This window comes from Gossypium raimondii, chromosome 7, assembly GCF_025698545.1.
Source record: "Gossypium raimondii isolate GPD5lz chromosome 7, ASM2569854v1, whole genome shotgun sequence".
NCBI lineage: Eukaryota > Viridiplantae > Streptophyta > Magnoliopsida > Malvales > Malvaceae > Gossypium > Gossypium raimondii.
In genome coordinates, this window is record NC_068571.1 from 48,129,425 (window position 1) to 48,151,071 (window position 21,647).

The 21,647-nt window shown below is 31.7% G+C and overlaps 4 protein-coding genes and 1 non-coding gene across 5 annotated transcripts; 2 read left to right on the forward strand and 3 right to left on the reverse strand.

The window, feature by feature from the left end:
• Nucleotides 1-1,705: 1,705 nt before the first annotated feature.
• On the reverse strand, nucleotides 1,706-3,527 carry LOC105785850 (bidirectional sugar transporter SWEET10). The gene is made up of 6 exons (XM_012612036.2): nucleotides 3,354-3,527; nucleotides 3,235-3,271; nucleotides 2,934-3,144; nucleotides 2,679-2,840; nucleotides 2,467-2,586; nucleotides 1,706-2,284 (listed from the first exon to the last, which is right to left on the reverse strand). The coding sequence occupies exons 1-6, from the start codon at nucleotides 3,394-3,396 to the stop codon at nucleotides 2,015-2,017; spliced, it is 843 nt and encodes a 280-aa protein (XP_012467490.1). The 5' UTR covers nucleotides 3,397-3,527; the 3' UTR covers nucleotides 1,706-2,014.
• Nucleotides 3,528-7,363: 3,836 nt separating this feature from the next.
• LOC105785857 (bidirectional sugar transporter SWEET14) lies at nucleotides 7,364-9,745 on the reverse strand. The gene is made up of 4 exons (XM_012612049.2): nucleotides 9,551-9,745; nucleotides 9,314-9,472; nucleotides 9,104-9,223; nucleotides 7,364-7,829 (listed from the first exon to the last, which is right to left on the reverse strand). Exons 1-4 carry the CDS (start codon nucleotides 9,677-9,679, stop codon nucleotides 7,575-7,577), a joined length of 663 nt encoding a protein of 220 aa, XP_012467503.2. The 5' UTR covers nucleotides 9,680-9,745; the 3' UTR covers nucleotides 7,364-7,574.
• A 3,479-nt stretch (nucleotides 9,746-13,224) lies between these two features.
• Nucleotides 13,225-13,296, forward strand: TRNAQ-UUG (transfer RNA glutamine (anticodon UUG)). Its single transcript has one exon. It is a non-coding gene; the product is annotated as a tRNA-Gln (tRNA).
• Nucleotides 13,297-14,265: 969 nt separating this feature from the next.
• Nucleotides 14,266-15,179, forward strand: LOC105785865 (hypothetical protein). Its single transcript, XM_012612061.2, has 3 exons — nucleotides 14,266-14,621; nucleotides 14,693-14,766; nucleotides 14,914-15,179. Exons 1-3 carry the CDS (start codon nucleotides 14,318-14,320, stop codon nucleotides 15,019-15,021), a joined length of 486 nt encoding a protein of 161 aa, XP_012467515.1. The 5' UTR covers nucleotides 14,266-14,317; the 3' UTR covers nucleotides 15,022-15,179.
• Nucleotides 15,180-16,250: 1,071 nt separating this feature from the next.
• Nucleotides 16,251-20,422, reverse strand: LOC105785841 (probable serine/threonine-protein kinase At1g54610). The gene is made up of 7 exons (XM_012612008.2): nucleotides 19,842-20,422; nucleotides 19,464-19,748; nucleotides 18,078-18,395; nucleotides 17,627-17,854; nucleotides 17,378-17,478; nucleotides 17,164-17,287; nucleotides 16,251-16,852 (listed from the first exon to the last, which is right to left on the reverse strand). Exons 1-7 carry the CDS (start codon nucleotides 20,211-20,213, stop codon nucleotides 16,511-16,513), a joined length of 1,770 nt encoding a protein of 589 aa, XP_012467462.1. The 5' UTR covers nucleotides 20,214-20,422; the 3' UTR covers nucleotides 16,251-16,510.
• Between the last annotated feature and the right edge of the window lie 1,225 nt (nucleotides 20,423-21,647).

Consider the following 21,647-nt stretch of genomic DNA (forward strand, 5'->3'; position numbering starts at 1 on the left):
ATGCAAAATAGGCAATTTTAACATTTTCCCTTCTGTTGGACTGGTAGGAATGCAAATAAGATGACTCATTCGTTTGCTAAGGCAACCTTATTATATGCAAACCACATTGAATGGGATGTTATTTTTGTTTCTACTTTTTTTTATCTCTCATTAAATGTTCATGTAGACTATGCTAATGATGATTAAGGACATTAGGATCGGGTGTATAGGGCCAGCCTGTTGGGTTGGGATTTAGTGGTCCTTTCCTTATTGTTTTTGTTTGTGTTTCTTATTTCTTTTATTAAAGTCTTGATTTTCCTTTAAAAAAATGAATCATTCTCTCATTAGTCAAGGAAGTCTTGATGGAATAGGACTCTTCAAGAATGTAACTTACACGAAAGGCAACAATGTTAACTAGGATTCTTCAAACTTTGATGCACATGTTTCCTTTTTAACTAAGGACTCTTTTAAGGACATGTTGCATATGTCATTAGCTGATCTAAGTCTCCTCCCAACCTTAACTTGATCTTTAAGAGTCATACTTAAACTAGAACTCTTCAAGTACAATCTTACTTCTTGATTAGCATAAGTTTCCATGTTGATTAGCATATACTATTTGGAAGGTGTCGAACAAGATATGCCAACTCTCTAAAGCACAATACCAAGCACACTTTAGATTGCGAACCAACACAACATATTTTAAATTTTGGGTTAATATGTACGAAGGTACTTGAACTTAGCAACTTATACCTACTTGGTACTTTAAAGTTGTTTTTTACCTAATTGGTTCTTGAACTTGGAAAACGTAAACCAACTTAGTACTTTTTTTAGGTATCTGACTAACACTGCTAGAATATGTTGACATGGCATTGATGACCAAGCATTGTGACACGTGACAGCCTCACATTTTGACACATAGAATATTTTTATAAATATTTTATAAATATTTTAACTTTTTTCCACGTGTCAAAATGTTAGGCTAGTAACATGTCACCATACTATTGGTTATCAGTGTCAAGTCAACAAATTCTAACAATGTTATTCAGGTACCTAAAAAAAGTACCAAGTTGGCTTACAGTTTCCAAATTTAGATACTAGTTAGGTCGAAGAAAAAGTTTAAGTACCAAGTATAAGTTACCAAGTTTAGATATCTCCAAATATATTAACCCTTAATTTTTTGTCATGATGTATAAATTTATGTGATAAATATAGAGATGTATATTAAGGATGTCAATTTAATTTTATTTAGTATATATATGTACCAAAAGAAATTTTAAAAATTTAAGTGGCTATCAAAAGAAAATTCTACAAATTTTGAATGACCGACTCCTTGTATATACAATGAAATAATTATATATATTCAATTAATAAGTGGTTGGAAGAAGTAGAAGTAGAATTCTTTACTTGAATACCACTCTCGACTCTAATAAAACTACACTCAAATGATATATTCAAAAGCAACATCATTAATTGATAAAAATGCTTAAGGCAACAGCTTTATAGCATATAATGTTACCTAATTCTCATTATAATATACACATTTATTTTAAATTCAAATAAGTTTCATCTAAATTACCAGCTAAGTTATATTAATATGCATTCGAATAACTTGATCTAATTTATAATCAACTTTGATATGATATATAAAGTGGTACTAATATTTTCAACACTTTATTTTCATAAACTTTCTAAAAGTAACCCTATCCAAAGTACTTGCTCATCATGATAATTATAATATATATATATTAAACATTAACGTAATAAAAACAAAAAACATTATACACTCATTATTGATTGATAGACAAGAGAGAGATGGAGAGAAAAAGATTACAATGAGGGGGATAGAAATTCCACAACACATTATTTTAATTTACTTTTTTTCCTTTTATTTTGCATGGCTTTTGACCTTATTTGCCATGAAAACAAAAACTAAACGTAATTTTATTATACATTGCTATAACTTTTTTTTATTGGCATCACTCGAGCGATCATCGTCCACTTGTAGAACCCTTTTTTTTCCCTTTCATTGAACCTTTTAAACTTTTTGGGAAGCATCTGAAGCTTTTTCCTTCGTATTTTGAGCTTCAACACCTCCTCTTGCTCCTCCTCTATTTTCGTACGGTTGAGGAGCCGTTGTGTTTACATCCGAAGACACGACCGACTCGAGTTTAATGACATCAACTATGTGCTGGTCTGGTAGTTGAAGCTTTGGATCTTCCACCACCATTTTCTTTGGGTGGTTCTTGTAGATTGCATAAAGTATCATTTGAAGGATCCCAAAGATAAACCCTAGTACGTTTGGTACCTGAATTTTCAAAAAAAAAAAATGAAGTTTAATTATTATTGATATGGTAATTAAAAAAAGGTAAAGACTAAACTATTCACTTTTATAGTAGAGGGACCAATTTGCTCATAATGTTATAGCATAAGGAGTTCCAAGCAAATTAACCAATTGAAAAAGGTTATTGCATGAATGAAGTAATGTACCGCAATGTTCATATCCTTCAACAAAAGGCCATAGAAGAACCACATCACTGCTCCTAGGGTAAGGAACACTGATAAAGTAAACGGCATGAACTCAACACTCTTTGTCTTTATGACTTTTCTCTGCAAGAAAAACAAAGAATTTACGGTTTAAATATAATCCTATTCAGACCGGAAGTGATATTCAATTTCAAAGTTGAGACAATGATACTCACCACGATAGCAAGTGGTGCCGCGAACACACTCAAAGAGAACCCCATGCAAATGTATCCGAGAATATGGAGACGGGTCATTGGGTTATGAAGGAAGTAAGTGGAGAAAAAGACAAGTCCGAACCCGAAAACATTGAATAGGAGCATAAGCTTCACAGTTTCGAGCTGAAAATTTTCCACCATTTGGGAATTGAATTAGATTCATGATGAACTTCATGAAACACGCAGAAATATATAGGGCTTTTTTTTAGAATTTACCTTTTCCTTCTTTCTACCATAGTAAAAGTAAGTGACAATGTAAAAAGATTGAATGAAACAGCAGAAAGTGTTGATGGTAATTAGTAGCATAGCATCCTTCTTAAGAAGTGCATAGTAAATCCAAAGCATCGCACTGAACAATGATACCACATAGGGTAATGATTGGAACCCTTCTGATGTTTTCTTCTTGTAGATTTGATAAAATGTTGGCCTGCAAAAAATTACATCACCATCTCCATTAACAAGGCATAATTTATATAGAGAAAATTCATGAAATAATACCAAAAACAAAGAGACTTACAAGGGAGAAAGGGAGACCATGAATGAAACAACGTTGCCTAAAAACAAGAAAACATGAAGTTAGAGAAAATTATAATATGCAAAGAAGAAGGGAATATGAATATATATATATGTATGTACCGAGGATGCCGAAAACGAAAACCCAAGAAAGGTGAAGAGCCATCTTTTATTTGTATTAGATGAATATTATGTAAAGAATACCCTCTCTTTTTTCTCTCAGTCTCTCTCTCTCTCCGTGAAAGAGATAGTGAATATTTGTCAACTGAGGCTGATTCCAATGATCTCTCTCTCAGTTGCTATGAAGCAACCTCTAGGACGTCCATATTTATAGGGATGGAAAGGAAGGTGCCGACGTGTGGGGTGAAGTATGAAATACAAAAAAGTGATGTCAAGTTTACAATAAGAAAAATGTGAAAAAAAGTGGCTAATCATTGAAAAAGAATGTTTTGAGGGTTGAGTTAAAATTTAAAATTTTTGAGGGGTCAAAGTGAAAGAATCTATGTTAAACTGACTTAGATTGAATTATTATTTTTTAAAGGGACCAAAAATATAAATTTAAGGGGATAAAGGGATCAATTTAGATTGTTAATTTAACAAGGGCTAAAAATGATATTATACCATCTAACCATGAGGGTCAAGGCCTATCTCCCCCTTGCTTCGCTTTTATTGATTATATATTTTTATACGTGGTCATTAAAAGTAAAGTCCCTTGAATATACATTTAAAAACTTTTTATGGAGTGCCATCCTTAAATTTATAGAAAATTTATAAAATATAAAAATAAATAAGTTGGGTTCTGTTGTCCTTTTTATGGCTTCAAGTGGGATCTTTTACGTTTAGAGATATGCTAATTGCTTTTGTAATTAACTTCCCTAGGATAAATAGGCATTCCAAGTAACTAAACAAATCACCAATGGATTGGTCCCACTATAGTTCTTTATGATGTGTCGTCCACCAAGTGGTTTAAGGTTTGCAACTCATACTTGATTGGGTCTCATATCTTGGATGGGGAGTCCTAAAGTACTTACTCATAATTCATTCCTCGTTTTCATGGTTAGGTTGGGTCACAATTTCACAATTTCATTAGTTTAGGTTAGGTTAGAAATGAAATGGTCTGAAAATTTATGTTATTATTTAGAATAATATTGTTGAGGAACAAAAAAGGAAGAAGGTGAATATAATAGTTTACACAACAATTTAAAGTTAAGAGTCACTAGAGGAGTAAGAGAATGATGTATAAGGCATTAAAAGTGGAGAGTGGAACAACCTTCTTCCTAAGCACAAGGATGATTATTTGTAGGCTAGGGTAATCATCCCTTGGCTCTAGTTTTTGACATGTGTTCGACAATAATCCTCATGGTTAATCACTTAATATGATAGCCTTCTAGATAGGTAGAATAGGATTGTCATGAACCAAGCGAGATTCTACATGTGATCTACACAAAGAATGAACTAACACTATTCTTTGGCAACATATATAAGTGGTACTCTACGTTTCGTGTATATGTACATCAGCAAAAGGTCCATAGTTGGCGAAATGTTGCCCTCTAGCAAAGTTGTAACTGGTAAGGTTGTGATTGACAAAGTGAGGGTGGCAAGGACCGTTCTAACAAGGTACAATAGGCCTTTGGAAAATTATGATTCAAACTTAGTAGAACTCAATGCTATTTGAATCGCCTTCGGAATTTTGTTAAATCTGAATAGGCAAATTGTTAATATTTGATTTTTGAGACTAGCTCATTGGTAGTTTATTCGTGGTACTATAATTTGTGGAAGCATCCTCGATGGCTTGTTGATACAATTTAGATTGCTTATAATTGTATCTTCCTGCATAAATGGCCAATTACTAACACATAGTAATTAAATCATTTGGCCTAGAATAATGACCTATGGCCACATTATTTTTCTATCAACTATGCAATGCCGACGAGAAGATATCATTTTCCCTTATTGGGCTATGAATTCCACTATTGTAAGTAAAATTATGTCATACATAAATCGTATATTCAACATATCAATTTTCGGGTCTATTACAAATTGAACTCAGGCTTTCAACACATCAAAGTATACGGGCTACATACACATAGTCAGTTACTTACCTAGGATTACACTATGAACGTCACAAGTGAATAAATCCATAAACAAATCTAAGATATATTCAACTTGGGTCTTGTCTAATGTATCATCAATCCAAACAATTGCACCTATGTCTCTATCTTTCTAGAAGTCATCCGCTCTGATATCTAAGACAATGTATCTCCCTAATTGGACTTGATAGATGGCATAATAGTCTTTTGAATCAATTTGCTCATTTTTTATTCTTCAGACTACGAACCATTTATGTTACTTACTAATATAAGTTGTCTTCTCGAATTATGATCCGACCACATAATACAACATAATATTTGTTAAACATTGCATAATCGGTGAACCAATATTTGCTCACACATTTTTCTTTGCGTGCAAAAATCATTGAGGACAAATACAAAAGATAATAACATAAATTATGAAATTTTATTTAACTAATCTGGTCAAAAATTTACAAGCATATATGACGAAATAACTACACTAAGGGCACTAGATCCCAACAGTCTCTCACTTGCCCTAGTGAAGCAGATAACTCATATTTTACATACACATACATTCTACATGTTTCTCAAAACTCCTAACCACCAAATTCTTGATAAATAGACCCACAAGGTTGTTCTCAAATGCGACTTCGACTACATCCATTATTTTATTTGTCAACACTTCTCCTATAATATGATATTTTTATCAATGTTTTTTTCCCATTTATGATTTCCAATTTCCTTGGTGTTAGCTATTGTCACACTGTTATACGATGTGATAGTTTTCTCCATAACAAGAATGACTTCGAGATCTGTGAGGAACTTTTGAAGCTAGACTACTTTTTGTTGCCTCAAAATCAACCACATATTCAGCCACCATAGTGGAGTTAGTAGTACAACTCTACTTGACACTTTTCCACATTATAGCCCCACTTCCTAGATAAATACACAACCCAATGTCGATTTCCTTAAATCTCGGCACATTTGAAAGTCGGAATCCTTATATCCAATGGAGTTAAATCCTCTCTAGAATATAAAAGCATACAATCTTCTATTTTCAGTAAATACTTGAGTATATGCTTAATTGATTGCTAAAGTTTTGGACCAAGACTCGTCTGATATCGACTTGAGTATATGCTTAATTGATTGCTAATGTTTTGTGCATAACATAACATACATGAGACTTCCTACAGCTAAAGCATGAGGAATCGTTCTGATATACTCTCTTTCTTCTGTTGTCTTAAGACAATCATCCAAAGAAAGATGGAAACTCGATACAAAAGATTGTGTACCTTTCTTTGAATCGGCCATAGAAAAACATTCCAATATATTATCTATGTATGAATCTTGCGATAAAGCATTAAGGTTCGAATTCTAATGACATAGATAGCTTCACCCAAATCCTTCATACTAAACTGTTGAATTAATCCAAAATTAGATTCCCAGCTTAGCTCTTATTTTTACTCTTATCCATTTCAGAAATTGATCGCTAACACTTAGCGATGTACGTTATCTTAAATTTTCTATTTATATTTGAACTAAAATGTACTTGAATTTTTTTCACGAATCTATCATATAAAAAATTAAAGATGAGACTTTATTCAATGACAAGATTGAGATTTTAAAAATTTAAAATCTCAAATTTGAGTCATACATTATGTATCAAATTTCTTTTAGATTTATTGTTATTAGTCTAGTTAAATAAATAGAATTGAGTTAACCATTTAATTTAATACGTGTTTATGCTTTAATAATAATAATCATTAGGTCAACCCTGGCTACTATTGTCTTGTCAAATTTGTAAAGGAATTTTGGTGGTAATTGAATAAATTTGGATTTGAATTTGAGATCACTATCTCAAATTTTGGCTTCCGTCTCTTTTTTATAAATTACTTCCCAACATTTAAACCCAAAAAAAAAACACACTTCACCATTTTCTTCTTATTATTATAATACCAAAAATATCATCAGAGCTAAAGCTAAATTAATAGCTACTTTTTATCCATTAGATCCATTTGAGGAGAATAAACCCAAAAGCACTTATGCATGTATTGGGCTAAGGAATAATTGTAAATATAACTATCAATTGCAGTTGGGAGATGTTACAGAGTCCAAGCATCCTCCAATCTTTAATTTTCTTTCCAATGGCAAAGAAAAAAAACCAGGAGTCCAATCATTTCAATGGTTGCTCCTGCCTTAATTTGGCTCTACTTACATATTAATATCTTTAAAAGTTGTTTATAATGGGTAACAATGTAAAATTAAGGCAAATTCAAACTCCATCATCACTATGTTCTAACTGAGGGCCATACAAATTTTCATCTCTACCGACTTCGATGTCACCGGAAACTTGCGGGGACGAACTGTGGATATTTGAAGCTTTGATATGATTGATGTTCTTTCCGTTCACAATCGGCGACGGTTGCTTCCTTTCATGGTCTTTGGCAATGTTGTTATTGAACTTTTTGTAGACTACATACAGTAGCATTTGGATTGTTCCTAGAACAACTCCCACAATGTTTGGGAGCTGAGATTATTAAACCAATAAAGAAATCAGATAAAAATTAGGTGAAACTACAACAATAGGAAATTAGAAATGCGTGAATGAAGGGGTTGACATTTCATGCATTTGATGAATAGAGAAAATATAATAGATAAATCATTTTTATTCCATCGCTATACTCCCTGCACTTTTCAGATTTTAAAATTTAGGTCTAAATATTAATATTGTTAACTTGTTTGGTTAAATTCAAGTTAATTATAAGACTATTTTCAAAATGTAACAACAGCCAATTTAACAAAAAGATATTAACAGTTAAACTTAAATTTTGAAATCTAAAATTTAAAAGACTAAATTTTCAATATTTGAAAAGTGCGTATTTTAACTTATATATTTTCATTTCACAAGTCAAGGTATAGATATGAAATTTAAAACTCTATTTTTCCATCAAATTATGATTATTGTTATGCCTTAGTTAAATCATTAATACTGTTAAAAATTGATTAGTGAACTAATGTTTATCTTTTTAAATAAAAATAGTGAAAATAATTATTTTGATAGTCCCAATTTCACCTTTTAAATGACAGGAAAATTTTGGGTATCAATTTCTTTTTAAAATTCTAAATTATTTATTTATTTAATTGCATTGGTGAATTAGATTTGTTAAGGGTGAGGGAGACTACTCCTTAAAACAAAAGTCTCTCAAGTGATATCATATTTGTCAGCGAATTTTGGGGATTATTCCTGAATTTTTAAAAATTTTAAATTAATAAAATAAAATTACACTTTAATCCTCTAAAATGATAAAATTTTGATTTAATCCTTTAAAAAGTTACATTTTTACTATAGTAAAAATTACAATTTAATTTTGTCCCCAAAAAATTGTTTTGGCTTCGTCCCTAATATTCCCTAATTGGTGACCTATATGTCATAAGTCAAGAATTCAAACCCCACTAAGGTCGAGACGCTTACGTTCTCTTGGTGGGTGTCTATACACCCACGTATGGCCGAATTCCTTATGGCGTTCACCATTTGCAAACCAAGTCCCTCATGGAAAGTTGGCTTTTAATAGAGATGGGAGACAAAACTCCGACACAACTACTAATCATTATCGAGGTCTAGTTAGTTGCCCAACAAACAACACTTCGAAAACTTCTCCGAAGAGATCGATTCCCTCAACAAAATCTAAGCATAATTATATTAATACCAAATTAAAATATAACCTAGTTTTTTAAAATATTAATGCATCTTCAACTTATATATATATATATATATATATATATGGATTTGAAAATACTTACAGATATATAGAAGTCCTTAAGAAGTAGTCCGTAAACCAACCACAAGATGGCGCTGCAGGTGAGGAAAAATGATAAAGTGAATGGCATGAACTCCACACTTTTGGTGTGAATGACCGACCTCTATCAAAAAATTAAACACCATTAATTAATAATTAAAACAAGACAAATCAAATTAAAATTATTGATTAAACAATAATAATTATATCTAACCATTATACTCAAAGGAGCTGCAAAAACAGCAGCCGATGTCACCACACATGACCATCCAATAACATGGATTCGACTTCTCCCTTTTGAAAAGAAATGTGTGATAAGAACCAAAACAAGAGCTCCCATATTGAATACCAGAAGCAACTTCAATGTCAATATCTGCCAAAACCTTATATAAGCTCGTTATTTTTGTGTGTATATACATATATGTATATTACAGTATTATTAGTAGTATACCCGAGCTTTCTTGGGAGCATAAACGATGAAGACGATGATGTAAATGGTTTCCACAACACAACCAATGGAGTTTATGGTCATTAAAAGGAAAGCATTGGGTTTTAAAGTGGCGTAATAGATCCATAGCATCGCACTCACTAGGGCAACCACGTAAGGTAGTGATTCGAACCCTTCTGTTGATTTCTTTTTATAAACCCGAACAAATGTTGGCCTGCAATTCTCAATATATCTATACATCAAATCCCATGTTATATATGTGTATGTATACACAGAAAAAGAAAAGAAAAGAAAAGAAGAAACACTTACAAAGGAGCAAGGTACACCATGAAAGAGAGAATGTTACCTATATTTGTTGGGATTTTCAGAAATGAACAAGATGTTAATTATATGAATGTATATGTATGTATATATATGGAAATGGAAATGGAATTATACCTAGAATGCCAGAGATGAATATCCATGGATGGTGATGAGCCATTTTCGTTTTTGAGCTACAAGACTTTCTCTTTGATGTTTGAAGGGTATATAATGTATAGAAATAATATGTAGAAAGAGGTTAATTGTAAGTCAGGTAAAGACCCAATACTAGTTTCTTCTTATCCAAATTCTAACACATTTGGTGTGATATATTAATAGAGACTAAAGATGGGTGCTTTTTTTATTTTACAATAAACACCACAACTTTTACGATTAATAGAAAACATCAGTTGCATGTTTTGTTGAATATGGCTTTTCAGCTTTGAAGTTTTTTTGAAATATTTTATCAAAGATTCAAAATATTGTAAATTTGATTTTTTTTTATAAATTGATGTTATTTTTTAATTCATAGGATAAATTTTAAAACTATGCATGCACTTTGGTTTAATGTGCACTTTTAAACATGAACTTTGATTTTGCGTAATCTTATACATGAAATTTTGATTTGATTTGATTCAATTCTTACAACTTATTAATATAATTATTGGTATAACATCTTTTTATGTTTATATATTGCATACACAAATAAAGAAATAAATTAATTTAGTTATATCTTTGAACGTGCATGATTGAATTAAAATTAAAGCTTCATATATAAGTTTGAACCACAATCAAAATTTCATATGTATAACGCACTAAATCAAAATTGAGATTTGTTAAGTTAAATGGCACTACCAAGACAACCTTAACATTCATTATATTGATTTAAGTTTTGATACAAAGTTATTCATTTGTAGTATTTTTTAAGGGTTAAAAGTAACATTTAGTCTTTGAACTTGGTATTTTTTTTTTATCTTGGTCTTTATTTTTATTTTACTTTTTGTTTTCATTAGTCTCAGAATTTGGCAAATTTTTTCCAATTTGATCCTTGAATTTGGATTTTGTTCAAGATGATGATGTGGCACTCCTTGAATTTTTAAATTATAATTTATTTATATTTTTAAATATTTTTATTTTTTAAATTTTATATGATTTTTTAAAAAAAATTCAAGTGATGGCATGGCACAATCTCATAACACCATGTCATCACTCATGAACGGATTCCAAATTTAGGGATCAATTTGAGAAAATTTATCAAGATTTGGAACTAACGTGAAAAAGAAAACAGTTTAAGGGCCAAGTTAAAAAGTTACCACATTCAACATATCAAAATATTAAATAAAGGTGACTGGGATTTGAGTATTTTGAAAGTTAAGATCCGTAATATCTTTATCTGATAGATCATATGTGAAACAACTATCTATCCAAATTGAGAAGTAACTTGTGGTTAGTTTCTTATGTGTACTTGAGGGATATAACACTATTGAGGAATATGATTTGGACAATAATTGGTAATATATTGAGCATTGTTGGTCAATAAAAGAAGATGGTGTTCCTCAATAATGTCGATATTTCAGACAATTAATGTTTTATCCTATATATACATATGATATGCAACAAAAGGGATATTGAATTCAGAGAATGTTGTAAGAACCAAATAGAATACAGCCTAAGCCAAAGAAGATCTACAAGAAACACAGCTAATTAACCTATTGTAGTTACAATTAGAGGAGGAAATTAATGATATATAGCACAGTTTCTTTTCTTTTGATGTTGAAAACGTTTTGATGCTTGAAGTGTTTTATAATATGTTGTTAGTTTCAAAATAGATATTTGCAAGTAAAATAAGAGCAGTGCCAAAAACAGTGTTGGTAACTATTACCAACTCCTTCAGTCATTAAGTATGAACAAGGTAAAAATATAATGAACACGAAATATATTTATATAGTTCGGTTTTCTTACATCCGCAAGGTCTTACTAAAAGAGATAATCCACTATCTTAGCAACATGTACAACAAACGATCACAACCTCTAATACTTACCAATTAGACTCATCACTTTTGTACCTAAGATCCTTTATTGGGTTATGAATTTCACTTTTGTGGAATGATGCTACATACTGTAGAAATCGTATATCCAATGTACCAACTTTCGGTTCCTTAACTACTTGAACTTAGGCATTCATTTACATTAAAGTTTACGAGTCACACGTACATAGTCATTAATCCACTTAAGATTAATGTGTATATGCCACACTATGAACGTTACAGTGAATAGATTCATAAACAGATCTAGGACCTATTTTACTTGGGTCCTATCCGATGTATTGTCAGTCCAGTCAATCACATCTATGTCTCTATTTTCTGGAAGTCATCTGCTCTAATACCCAAGACAAGGTATCTCCCTAATTAGACTTAATAGATGACATATTAGTTTTTCAACCAATTTACCCAATTTTGATTAGCTAAGGACTTGTTTAGATTATCTACTAGTATAAGTTGTCTTTCTATATTACGATCTGACCACATAATTCCGCTTAGTATTAGTTAAACATTAGATAATCAGTGAGTCAATATTTGCTTCCATTTTGCTTTGTGTACAAAAACAATTGAAGACAAAATACCAGTATATGTAAACAAAATCACTACACTAAGGACAATAGATCTGAGCAACAGCTATCAGCCTCCTCCCTCTGCCCCTGATTGGATTCCAACTTAATTAGAAAATAATTAAAGAACCATGTTTTCTTTAAAAAGTTATACTATTGTGAGAAAAATTACCTTTTTATATTTCTACATAAAATTAATAAAAACCTATATATATTTGGATTTAAATTTGAACAATTCAATTTTTAACATTATCATTTTTTTTTAAATAATTTTTATATAATTTTTTTACTTTTTTGATTTCTCAAGATATCTACCGGAATGGGCTCAATAATTAATCATCCACATTATGTAGGCCCATTAAGGGGCAAATGTTAACCACGAATTTTAAAGCAGCTCCATACATAAAGTGAGAATCGAACCCTATACTAAATACATAATAACTTTCATCTATATGAGAAGCGTGTAATAATCTATACGTATGATGCTACTAAGTTTGCCATTAATCAGGGCTTACTTAATTATTGTTAAACTAATTAAATTCATGATTTGAGAAGCCATAAAAGAAATTTTGGAATGATTCAAACTTGTATTAGGTAGATATATTAATTGCAATTTAAGGATTGATTATTGCCCAACATTTTAAGGTTTGCTTCAATCTACGTCACCTATCTTTTTTTTCTATTTTTACTTTTAGGACCCTTATATAAATTTCTCTAATTAATCATTATCCTTAATAAAACTCTTTACTTTGAGCCGTGTGCCCAACATGGTTCCATGGTGTAGTGGTTAGCACTCTGGACTTTGAATCCAGCGACCTGGGTTCGACTCCCGGTGGGACCTCTTGTTTTTCTTTTTTTTCTGTTAAAATATAATTTGAAATTTAGTTCTTATACTTTTATTTTTAAGAATTTAGTCCCTTACATATCAAAATTCAAATACAATCATTAACACTGTTAGAATTATTTTATCAAAATTTAAGTTCATTGCAATATCATTTTTTAGTTAGATCTACTAAGTGACTTTTTTATTTTAAAATGTCACACCAACAAATTGAACAAAAATAAAAATAGTATTAACAAATAGACCTACATTTTAAAAGCTAAAAGGTAGAGGACTAAATTCTTAAAGATAAAAGAATAGGACTGAATTTCAAATTTCTAAAAGTACAGTGACTTATGGCTTATTTTAACCTAGCTTTTTATGTTTTTAAGGGTCATTAAACCTTTCTTGGTGAGTATTTGTTGTATTTGATACACTAACAGTATATTTTTTAAACTCCACAAATAAAGTTATAAATTTACCATATATATTATTTTTAACTATACTCTATACCCAACCTAGGTTGTGAAACTTTTTTACTTTTCAATCAAAATCCCACATTTGCTATTCGCATGGTCTGAGTTGTTAGAAAAACTAAATAAGAAATTGAAACAATAATGATGGTTTTGAGGGCATGTAGAACACTTGTCTTAAGGTTTTATTACAGGGGGTTTGATCAAATTGGTTTATCAATTTAGTCTTTATAGTATTGAAAAGAAATTTTAAAAGTTTTTATGATTTTGTAAGTGAAATTAAACTGCAATTAAAAATTAAAAATTTCCAAGATTAATTTGACTGGGTCTTAAAAACTTCCCATCTTTTATATAGGCATAGAATACGTGTATGTTTCCATGAATAGTATGCAAGTTAAATATCTGATGGTGTTTGTCGAAGCTATTGTAAACCCAAAATTGGACCTCGGAAAAACCATCCATTCGGCTTGCTATCCCCATCTCTCTCAACCCTATTTTTGTTGTTTCATTTAATCTTTTAAAGAAAATTGAGACAAAAGAAAACCACCAAAAAAAAATAAAAAATAGACATGCTTTTGCCTAAACTGCCTCCGCTCCTCTGCCATAGGGTGGAGGAGATTCGGAGAAGCAGAAAAAGGGCTGTTGCTGACTCCGGTGAAGATCTTATTTCCCAAAATGATAATAGTAATGAATCAAATGGAAGTCAAAAGCTTTCCACTGTACAAACAAATGATAGCAACAACAGAGAAAGAAGAAGTCAGAGTTTTGAGTTTGGCAGTGTAGATGGCCCTCTTAATTGTCCAAGCTCACCAAGCTTCAGATTTTACATTACACCTTTGGTCAAGGATAAGAAGAATGATGATAATTGTAATTGTAAGTACATTTTTCATGTTTTCAATCTTGAATTCTGAATTTTTCAACAACAACCATTTTTATTGTTGTAGGCAAAAATGATCTTAAGAAGAAAGAGTCGTTTAGCAAATCCGATGGGACGGACGAATCCCAGACATCCAGTGAGGTAATTTGATATCCCAAACACCAACATCGTTAGGCCTGTTCATAAGCTTCAACAAGATAAATTTTAGGGAATTCTAAGTGTCGTGCATGAATACTTCTAATGAAAATGAAAATGAGGTTGACATAGTTGAAGGTTTTCTTATTTCAGGAATCGCCAACGAAGCTGAAAAATGAATCAAAAGGGACGAAAATGTGGTGGCTAGTGCCTTGGGGGAAATATGTGAAAAACTTGATTCATATTAAACCATGTTGCTAATTGTATGTTATGGTAGTCATCGAGATTTTTCATTCAGCAAAGTTAGATGATTATGCTAACATTAAAGGAGAAAAGAGAGCTTATTTCTTTCTTTCTCTCTTCTCTTTTTATTTTAACTATATTCCACCGCTCTTAGGAATAAATCTCATAATTATTTATTATGTGGATTAAATTTTATATATACAATTATATTTTTATAGTTATCGAAATTAAACTCCACAACTAGAAACACTTACAAAGCCATTGAAAAGAAACAAACAATATCAAGTTCCGTCTCATTCAAGCCTAACACTCTGAGTGATCTTGAGAACATATTAGCAATATCCCTTAACACTCCTCCACAACCTGTCAAACCATCAACATTGAACTTAACCATGCTCTTTTAAGGGGGAAGCCAAGAAATCCTTGGTCTAAACCGAGGAAGCAAAGCACCAACACCACACAATTTTGGTGAAATCCACCAAGAGGTTTCATTAATGTAACTCAATCATTTGGTTTATCTACTCTAATTTGTTCAAATTTAATCTTTATAATTTTTGAATTTTACAATTTCAATATTAACACTAACAACGAATTGGTAGATTTTGAAAAAACTATGATGAAAGTTGAAAATAAATCTACGTAAAAAACACTTAATATGCATGGTCATGTTAATGGAACATGAAATATCACAGTTGGATGGTTAAAAATTAGTTGTATAAGAAATTACGAAATAATAACTTAAATTTACATCGATGTAAATAAATCTCTTCCTTTTAATTATACAAAACATTGTGAATGTAATTAATATTCTGGTTAATTAAATAAAACAATATAAAAGTTGTAATAATTTGTATAATCAAATGATGAATCTACTTGCAGTGCAGAATAATTTTACATACTAATATTTTATGTTATATTTCATTAATGTAATTATACATGTCAAATTTTTGTTTTATATAAAAAAAACTTTCGTAATTTAAGTAAAAAATCCTCCTTTTAAAACTTGAAGCAATTAATTTTAGATTTTTACCTCTATGTTTTATATAAAAAATCTTTCAAATAATTAAATAAATATATATTAATGGTTAAATTTTAAAAATATTAATCGGAGTAAATTAGTTTAAGTTTTATACCAATGTAAAAAATCCTCCTCTGATTTTCTTTTATAATTGTCTAATTATAAAATACATTAAAAGATTAATAATAATGTGTAATTGAATAACATTGTGTAAAGCTAACCCTAAAACTTGAAGCAATTAATCTTAGATTTTTATTCAAAGCTGATGAAAATATTGAACATTTTGCATTGTCATCCAAAAGAACTGTACAACAAAAAGTGGGATTGCATAGGCAGATTATACACCAAATAATGTGGGATCTTGGCATGGATTATACACCAGATATTTATATGATCAGATACAAAATAGAGGGGGGCAGAATAAATGGGAAAACCGCATTTTAAGTCCCTTAAAAAAAAGGTTTATGAATTTGGAAAACTATTCTAATTCTAGCTACGAATCACCTCAGACTTACCTCGGAACAGGAAATCCATTGATAGGCCTATCAAGGATGGTTTGAAACCGCGGATGAACTTTCTAGACGGAGCCCTTTGGGGGTCTTTATTGGTTTTCTTTCTTCTCGAAGAACCGACGACAGGTCCAGGATTTTTAGCAGATTCGGATGACTTAGAGTTGAAAATTGATGAGCCGAAAGTAGTGTCAGTTGCGGAAAAAGATAGAGGCCCTTTATGTAAAGCATCTAATGGATGCCCAACAGCTCCATCTTGATGGGGAGGTGGGAATTTCTCACTCTTGCTTTTTGCATTTGTTTGTGTCATTACTCTCCATTTCTGGAAAAAAAAAAACCAATCAAACAAACAAGTATCGGCATTAAACCCAAAAGTGACCGAACCGTGGCCGAAATGGTCTAAAAATGTGATCAAACAAACATAATACTCAAGAAAAGTATTTCAAAATTCAGCCTTAACTAACAAAGCCAAGCACTTAAAGCTAATATTTGTAATTGGAACAATTTAGATGGAAATTAATATGCAGCAGCTCAGAAACTTCGTTCATGAGAAATTCTCAAAATCAAGTGAAATGAACATAAAATGGTAAAAGCATTAGTAAAAGAATATGAAGAGAAAAGTGTCTCACTTACATCTAAGTTTGCTTGAATCTCTGCATTTGCTTCGGGGGCAGGAACTGCTCGATTAGCACGTTCACTAACTTTAACTTTCCTAGCACCATCAACTGCATTAACCTTGCTGGCTAGACCTCTTTGCCTATGCGGGAAAAATGCATGTCAGCTACCAGAATATAGCCAAACTACAAAACGAAAACAAAAAGTGGAAAAAAAAAGAAAGCTGGCTAACCTTCTGGCTTGTTCGTCTCTCAATTTTACATCCATTTCTTTGCTCGGGGGATACTTCGGTAAACTTGACGGCTCACAAGCATATGGTTCAGTGGTAAAGAACTGCAGACAGGAAATGAAATAATTAAACATGGAATGCTCAACATAAATCGATAAAGCTATTTTGAAATATATATAAATAAGGATCATAGGTAAAACATGAATATTGGTTTTTCCCGAGAGATGCATTAACAAAGCTGATACAACTCACTTCACTGTTAAGAGCTGCAGTGGCAGTACTTCGTTCTTCAGGGTCTATTGAAAGAAGAGTTTCAATAAGAGGTAAAGACGAAGACGGAAAATCCTTGAAAGTTTCAGCTATACAGCGTTTGTATGGCTGCTGTGGCTTAAAGAGCGTTGCATTTGGCAATTTGGATTTCTTCCAATATTGCTCGGAAGGGGATCCACATAACTTGAATATCTTATGCAGTTGTTCAACCTAAGCAAGCGAAAAAATATGATGTCAATTGCCAAGATCATTCGGGATTGGCTTATTAAGCCTTGACCAATGTCCAAAGCCATCACCAACAATAGTTCCAAGGTTGAGCATAATGTGTTTTAAGCATCTAAAACTCAAACCCATACGGGCCAATAATGACCATATGCATTAATATACCATACACTAAGTATGAGCAGATCAATAAAAGAGAGAAATTTTATACCTCTGTCCTTCCTGGCATTATCGGCTTCCCAGAAATTAGCTCAGCCAAAATGCACCCAGCACTCCAGAGGTCAACCCCAACACCGTAATAAGTTGCCCCAAGAAGTAGTTCAGGTGGACGATACCAAAGAGTAACTACTCGACTAGTCAAGGGTTTCTTCTGCTCAGGATCATAAAAGGTAGCCAGCCCGAAATCAGCAATTTTTAAAATCCCTTCATTGTCAATAAGAAGATTAGAACCCTTGATATCACGATGCAAAACACCTTGGTTGTGGCAATGCTCTAACCCGGAAAGTAACTGCTTCATATAACACTTTACCTGCCCAAGAGAAGAAACATCAAAACAAATCAATCTTCTAAATATTTCACTTCTTCAGCAATGTAAAACCTCATTAACCGAGTAATAACAATTGCAAGTGCACGATATCACAAGCCATAACCAGCATTTAACTATTTCTAATCACAAACTAACGCCATTTCTCGGCACTTTTTCCACATTGTGCAACAATTATCTAATTTCAGCAATGGACCAGCCTTCTAAAGCAAACAACCAACTATTACAAACCAAGGAATTCAGCTTCAAAAATGTGGCAAATCACCATGTTGGAGTAACATCAAAGACAGTTGTAACCTTGTACGATGTGAATCATTGTCGTAAATATCTTAAAAACCCTATATTAGGAATCGATTAACTTTTGAAAAGTAGGATCTTTTCTTTACCCATCTTGTCATTTCTCATTCATTCCATCTAGAAACTGTCAAAACAAAAGGTATAATTCAAAAGAACTGTAAATCCAACTGCAAAAATTGAAGTGAAGCACGAAATTTCCATGAATTTGCATACACTCTCAAAAAGGGTATAAAAACAAAAACATCTAAAAAAGCTCTACAGACAAAACTGAATGTCAAAACCACTAGGTATGGGACCCAAGTAGTAAGCTAAAATACTTGAGAGTAACATCAAAAGCCCATATATAAGTAAAAGTACCATGAAGGCTCTTGTACTAGGAGTTGGATTGCATTTTACCCCATCTACTCAAAAAATAGACAAATTAATCCTTGTACATTAGATCAAAAAGCAAACTAATCTTTCTATTAAAATTTCCATCTATATCTATTGTTAAAAACTGGTTTAGGTAGGTGGAACTGTCTAATTATTCCGTTAGCGAGCTAGTTTTTAAAAGTAGAAATGGATGAAATTTTTAATAGGAATGACCAATTTCTAAATGGCGGGCCTCCATGGCACTTTTACCCATATCTATTCATAAAATTCTCAATTAGACAAGCAAAATAGGGAAAGAACCCAAACCAAGTAATCAATATTTAACAGTAAAATCAAGCTATAATCAGCAAAAACTAACAACCCAATTTATGAAAGAATGGGTACCTGAGGCTCAGTGAACTTGATTCCATGGCAAGCAGCAAGGCCAGCAAGATCATGCTCCATGTATTCAAATATCAAGTAAAGACTAGATGACATTCTTGAAGTAACTAAGCCTTCAAGCTTAATTACATTTGGATGATTAAGTTTCCTTAATACAAGTATCTCTCTTGCCATGAACTTTACACTCTCTGGTTCTAAATTATCAAATCTAACCTTCTTTAAAGCCACTATTTTCCCTGTTAATAGATCCCTAGCTTTGTACACATTGCTGTAAGTCCCTTGTCCAATCTTTCAATTCAAAAAAAAGGAAAAAAAGAAAAACCCAAATTGTTAAAATGATTATAATGAAAGGAAGCTTTTTAAATTAAGTTCAAAAGATACCTTGTCAAGCTTTTCAAATGTATTGGCACGTCTTGGGGTCCAATCACGGATGGCTTCACCAGCTACAGCCATCAACCACGACGGCCACCCTTGTTGGTTAAGGTCTGATGGTGTCCGTCGTCTCTCAGGTGCCGGAATGCTCACCGAGAAATCACCAGTATGTCTAGCTTTTTGCTTCGGTTGCTTCGGTCTCTCCTTCTCTTCAACATCCACAACTGGGTCCACAGCATTAACGACTGAGATTTCAGTGGATGGTTCACCACGGCTCCGGCGACGACGAGTACGTGGATGACGTGGTGAAGCTACGGTTTTGCTCCGCCGCCGTCGATCTGAAGACGGTGGGCGTGATTGCTTCCCGAAGACACAACCCATTCTTCTCAAAACAAATGCATTAGAGATAATAATAATGTATTCCGATTAACAGGAAAACCACTAGCGGTTTTGTGGCAAAAACGAAAGCCCGAAACTTCTAAAACGGCGACGTTTTTTTTTTTTTTGAAACCTTGAGGGGAATTTTACAGAGGAAAAAAATGAAGAAGGAAAGAGGAGACCGCGCGAAGAACGGCAAAGATAGCTTTAGATTTAGCCTTAGCTTAACTGAGACACTGAAGCAAGTGAGATTTGTAAGATAAGATAGGGCACTGACTTTTGAAAAACTACGTAATTGCCATGCAATGGTAAAAGAGAGTGACATCATGACTTTGGGAAGTCAAAACAGACCACGTAAACTAAAGTAAAATAATTCAATAATTTTATTAACTAATAAATTATTATTCTTTCAAAAAAAAAATTTCCAATTAAACTTTTGGATTAATTCATACCAAATTATTATTATATAGTTCTTTCCATAAAAGTATTATAGCCTTTCCGTACTTAAAAATACACAAATTAAATTTATACATTATATTAAAAAACAAGTTAGTTTTTGTTAACATTTCATCCATTTTATTATTAAAATTGATGTGGCTAATAGAATAATCAGACAGTAATACGTAGTATGTTATGTGTACCTCATGCTGACGTCCAATACTAGTTTTTAACAACATAAATTTATGTAATTTTTAACAAAAAGACCAATTTACTTTCTGATCAAATGCACAATGACTAATTTACATATTTTTTTAATAGATGAGACCAAATGCAATCTGACTCTTAATACAAATACATCTATGTTACTTTTTCCTAATCTTCGCGACTCAAACCCACGATGTGGATAATGGGATGAACACCCGTGATCAATAAACCAAATATTAATATTCAAGTTAACTTTTTTTTTTATAATTTCAATTTAAAGTATTTTTTGAGTTTGTTGTTTATAGGTTCCCAATCATTTTATAATTTTAGTCATTTTAGGTTTGACTCGTTTAGAGCTCCATTTGTCTTCGTGTTGGAGTTAATTTTAAGAATTTAGTTTGGATGGTTAAATTTTTATAATTAAATTAAGTTAAATTGAGTTTAAATTCATATTAACAAGATTCAATTTTTAAGGTAGAATTATAATTGTAGAACTATTAAAAATAATTAATTAGGGTAAATAATAGTCAATGTCACCGAACTATTAGTAAATTTACATTTTGGATACTTCATTTTAAAAAATAATAATTTGATCACTGAACTTTTCTAGAATTACGAGTTGGTGTTTGGCTTGTTAACTTTGTAATGGAAGTTAGATGTGGCCATGAACTCACTATTCATCATAAGGTAAACTATAATTAAGGTCACTCAACTACTAGTAAGTTTACACTTTAATCACTCAATTTCAAAAAAAAAAGTTATAAATTAGCCGCTAGACTATTCGAAAGTTTT